Source organism: Myotis davidii, unplaced genomic scaffold, assembly GCF_000327345.1.
Source record: "Myotis davidii unplaced genomic scaffold, ASM32734v1 scaffold896, whole genome shotgun sequence".
NCBI lineage: Eukaryota > Metazoa > Chordata > Mammalia > Chiroptera > Vespertilionidae > Myotis > Myotis davidii.
This window is the reverse complement of record NW_006287365.1, coordinates 243,835-249,088: the sequence shown is the minus strand read 5'-3', so window position 1 is coordinate 249,088 and position 5,254 is coordinate 243,835. Positions and strand designations below refer to the sequence as shown.

At 52.7% G+C, this 5,254-nt stretch overlaps 1 protein-coding gene across 1 annotated transcript in view; it reads right to left on the bottom strand.

Moving 5' to 3' along the window:
* Window positions 1–3,587: 3,587 nt before the first annotated feature.
* The window catches only part of PLAUR (plasminogen activator, urokinase receptor), a 14,324-nt gene continuing 12,657 nt past the window's right edge, over window positions 3,588–5,254 (bottom strand). The window contains 3 exon segments of the mRNA XM_015560894.1: window positions 3,588–3,991; window positions 3,993–4,150; window positions 4,933–5,079. Coding sequence (XP_015416380.1) covers window positions 3,935–3,991; window positions 3,993–4,150; window positions 4,933–5,079 — 362 coding nt within the window. The 3' untranslated portion in view covers window positions 3,588–3,934.

Here is a 5,254-nt window from a genome sequence, read left to right as displayed (position 1 = left end):
CAGGCTTCTCTCTCTCATCGATGTTTCTATCTATCCCTCTCCCTTCCTCTCTGAAATCAATAAAATATACACTTTAAAAAATAAAATAAAAATAAAATAAAAAAGAGACCCTGAGTAGAAACGGTCCTTTGTTGTTGCCTCTAAGTGTGGGTGTGATGTCTGGAGCTGCAGTGGCACCATGAGGCCAGGAGACAGACAAGCCTGAGCAGCTCCTCCAGGACAGAGTGGAAACATTGAGCTGGTCAGCCCAGGAACTACCCTGAGTCGTGACCTCTTGTTATCTGGTAATCCAGGTCCCCATTGTTTCAATCATTTTGCGTTGTGTGTCCTGTCACGTACATCCCTGGCCACCATATTACCTGTGATTCGCACGGAATCCATGGGGGCAGCCCTGGGTGGGAGTGTTCTTTTCCGGCTGCTCCCCATCCTTGTGATAGGATCGCCCTCACCGAGCTTGTCTTCCCAGCTCTTGCTGAGGGGGCTGCACACCCTGGTCGCTGCGGGAGCAGTGGAGGCCTGTCCATAACCCGGACAACTGTATGGAGTAGCTCTGATGCACCTCCCTGGCCATAGCAGCAGAGGGGGTCTGCGGCAGAGCCCTGACCCAGACTAGACCCCATCAGAGTCTGCCTGCTAGGACTTCAGAACCAGGACCCGGTCGTTCTTGGGACTTGACATTTCAAGGGCATCTTTGGCTACTATGTGTGAAGAAAAAGAAGGTGGTCTGTGGAGAGACAGAAAAAGCCCATGACGGAAGCCACACATGTAGAGAGAGAGGAGAGAAGCAGAGAGATTTTGCAAGAGGGAGACAACCGTAATATCGCACACGGCTTTTCGATTCTGTTTCCTGTCCCTGGTGAGGCCCAGAGACCTAGCTCTTGCCTGGATTCTAAACTTCTAATAACATTGTCATTTTTGCTGAAGTCAGCTTAACTGGATTTTACTTCTTGCAAGCGAGATCCCTGAAAAACACCTTGGGAGCCAGCAACGAGGAGGTCCCGATTACAAGCTCCGGTGTCAAACATTATGAGAAATTTATCCCTGGCCTCGAAATCTGCCGTGGGGCACCCTAGGAGAGGTCATCCCAGACTCCAGTCTCTGCCGCTGGGTCTCCTGGGAGATGCAGTCCTACCCTCAGTTCCTGGGGAAAGGCATCCTGGGAAATGTGGTGCCAGTCTGCAATTTCTATTGGGGGGAATCATGGCAAAGGCGAAATTATCCTCACTTTTAATTATGGAGCATCTCAGAAAATGTTATCTTGGGAGATGGAGTCCATGCCCAGTTTGTTTGGGTTGTTTTTTTTTGTTTTTCTTTTTGTTTGTTTGTTTTTTATTGATTTCAGAGAGGAAGGGAGAGGGAGAGATAGAAACATCAATGATAAAAGAGAATCATTGATTGGCTGCCTCCTTCACACCCCCTACTGGAGATCGGGCCCTCAACCAGGCATGTGCCCTTGACCAGAATCGAACCTGGGACCCTTCAGTCCAAAAGCCAAACCGGCTAGGGCCCATGCCCAGTTTTTGATAACACAAAAGATGTAGTCTTTCCTCCCTTTGTTTCCTCCTTTTCTCCAGCACCTGCCATGTCCCAGGCACTAGCCTACGTACTAGTCTAGACAGTAGTGAGCAAATACAAGGCCTTGCCCTTTGTGGATATTATAGCAAAACAAGCAAACACGCGATTGTTCCAGGTAACCACTGTGGTGTAACAAAGTAACCCAAACCCAGTGGTGTACAACCACAGCCTTTTTATTTTGTGACCCTGTGGGTCAGGAATTTCAGCGAGGCTCAGCCGGGGCAGCGCGTATGTGCCCCGCAAGGGCCTGGAGCCCACATGGGCTGGCTTCAACAGCTGGAGATGAAGGGAACGGGTCTCGGGGGCCCTCTATCTGAAACCTTGGTTCTGGCTATTAACTGGCATTGTGGGTTGAATGTGTCCCCTCAAAACATATGTTGAAGTCGTAACCCTCAGGATCGATGAATGTGACCTTATTTGGAAATACGGTCTTTGCAGATGTGATTAAGTTAAGATGAGGTCATACTGGGTTAGGGTGGGCCCCTAAATCCACGGCTGGTGTCCTTATAAAGAGGGAGAGAGATTTGGAGACGCACAGCCACATTCGCAGAGAAGAAGGCCACGTGACGACAGGCAGCGGGTGGAGTGATGAAGCTGTGAACCAAGGAGCGTCACGGATTGTCAGATTGTCGGCAGCACCCAGAGACTTTAGAAGGAACATGGCTCTGCCAGCACTTGGATGTTGGGCTTCCAGCAGCCAGAACTCTGAGAGGATGAATGCCTGTGGTTGAAGCCACCCAGCTGTCCGTTTGTAGTAACTGATAGCAGCCCTAGGCAATGGGAGCAGCTGGGCCTCCTGCCTCCCCTGCACGGGGCATCTGCTGGGGCGGCGATGTCCAAGGCAGCTCCTTCGCGCCTGTGCGGTGCCCGGGCTGAGAGGACTGGACCATCTGTGTCTCTCTCTCCATATGGCACCCATGCATGGGCAGCTTGGGCGGCCTCACGGCACGCCGGCTGGGCCCAGGAGGACTTTCGCACGGCAGCTGGCTCCCCCGGAAGCGGACAGCTCCTGGAAGCCTGGGCCCAGAGCGGGGCCTGGCACCCCTCCCGCCACATCCTATGGGTCAAAGCGGTCACAGAGCCACTGTGTTCAAGACCCCCTCTCTTTAAGCCAATGACAGTTGGCAACATGTGCTTTGGGGCGGTCCTAAGAAGAGACCTAGTCCCAAGCACCAGGGAAGATGACGTATCTCTTTCCTCATTTTCCACCGGGGCCCCCATGTAATTTGTCTCTATGGGTTTGCCTCAGTGAACCATGGACAATGCAAACTCAAGAGCGCCACTGACATGGTAGCTCTCTGTTTCTGTCAGTGAGTCTGAGGGAATCTTAGGAAATAGCGCCCAGCCATTATGTCCTGGCCCCGGAGCATCAGGGGAAATGTAGTCCTATCCTTGTTCTTCACTGCAGTGCATCAAGAGGGGCCTGGCAGGCAGGTCATCCCCCATACATCTCCTGTCTCAGAGCCGCAGGAAATGAGACATGCCCACGTAGAAGAACAAAGTAGTCTTGACCTTTGGCATTTGGGAGAAGAGATGGGAAGGTTAGTGCTGAGGTGGGTGAGTGAGAAGTTTGCATTTGGACCCCAGAAATCGATGTGGAGGTGACTTGGGGTGGAAGCCCCACAGGACTGCTCCCAAGCGGAGGCCTTGACACCTGGGTCCTACCATGTGACCCCTACTTCCAGGAGCCTAAGGAAGGGTGCCCCCATGCATCTTTGAAAGATGGACGTGCTCAGCCAATGTGGCTCAGGGGTTGATCATTGATCGACCTATGAACCAGGAGGTCACAGGTTCGATTCCTGGTCAGGGCACATGCCCGGGTTGCGGGCTCGATCCCCAGTAGGTGGCATGTAGGAGGCAGCTGATCAATGACTCTCTCTCTCATCATTGATGTTTCTATCTCTCTCTCCCTCTCCCGCCCTCTCTAAACTCAATAAAAATATATTTAAAAAAGAAAGAAAGGAAGGAAGAAAGGAAGAAAGACACTATGGAGAAGGGCAGGTCTGGCCCTGTTCATTGGTATAAAAATCTTTATATAAAGTATAAAATATTAAATAAAACAAATATTAATTAATAATAACAACAATGGGGGCAACAATATTAGTAATCACAAGAACTCCTGCTGGCCTGCAGCCTTTCTCTAGCTTTTCTCCTCCGTTTCTCATAATTCTGTGAGTCAGGTGTTTTCACAGCTGGGAACACTGAGGCCCAGAGGAGGCAGCACACTGGCCGGAAGTCACACAGCGAGGCAGCAGGCCTGGGAGCTGCGGGGAGGGCGGAGGGGTCCCCTGGATCCAGCCAGGGCAGGGAGAGTGTGGGGGTCAGGTCCAGAGGAGAGTGCCTCCCCAAAGGCGTGCAGTCACAAGCAGAGTGATGGTGAGGCTGAGGTGGGCTGGGTCGGGACGGGGGGCACCCCCCCGGCGGGACTGGGCGTCTCGGTTGGGGTGATTACAGCCGTTTCCAGTGCAGCAGGAGACATTGGGATCCGTCAATTTGAAGCCTTCAGCCACATGGAGGCCTTGGCACCAGGAGGCCGTCGCACAGCCTCGTATCGTGTAGCTCAGGTGCCCCAGCCCTGAGGAGAGAGAAGACTGTGTGACGCCCAGCTCGCGGGCCTGCGTCCCCCGGGGGGCGAGCCACCTTGTGGTGGACACCACCAGGAAGCGCAGAGGCTCTGAGCGCGGCGCAGGGGGTCTGTGACGTTCAACACATCCTCATGCTAATGCCAAAGCGCCGTTTGGCTTTTTCCGCTCCCGTGGGCGTACAGTGGTTTCTCCAGAACCACCGGGACACGTGGTCCTGCGACAGACTGGACGCAGAAGCAGCTCTGAGGACCCAGCGGCCTTCCATGAAGCCGGACAGCAACGAGATTTGCCAAAGTGTAGAATAATGCCAGTCTTCTCGTTAAACGTTTTTTTCCCTTCATTTTGGAAAATGTAGTCTTTTTCTTTCCATAAAAATATGTTCACATGTAATGAGCTTTTAATTGTTATGTTAAAATAAATTAGTAAGCACAACTTATAAAAATTTCTCTTTTGAGTTATAATGCAGTTAATATCTGATAGATATAACTGACGGAAACAATACTTTTTAGGAGGGTGAAGGGATCTTGAGACCAGAGTTTGGGAACTACTGGAACAGAGATCTTTCCAGGACGTCACAGGATGGGAGCCGGGGATGTCCAGAGGGAGTCCCATCCCTAAAACGGTCCACATTCCCGACTGGGCAAGTCCCAATTCCTTACTGCAATCTGTACCCCGCAGCAGGAAACCCATAGGAAGACCCACCTCCACCAAGTCCAGCTGGACTGGAAGATGACCTCTTCCACATCCCCCTCCAGCTCCCAAAGGGCCTCACCATTAGTGCCTGTGGCCTCCAGACACTGGTTCATGGGGCCTCGGCAGGCGGTGAGGGAGGCCTCCTCGGAGGAACATCCGTGGGTGCCGTTCCCCTGACAGCTGTAGCACTGGAGGCCATTCAGCGGCAGCTTTTCAAGCTCCGTGACTTGGGAGAAGACAAGAGACGAAGGTCATGAAAACAGGGTTAGGGTACAGGGAGCGGTGTCCTCCTGCACGGACTCCCAGCTCTCAGCCTGAGATGGCACGGCGCCCCCTTGTGGCAGACATTGGAACCGCACTGTCTTTTGGGGGTTCTCTGGGGCCCGAGGGACCAACTCTCA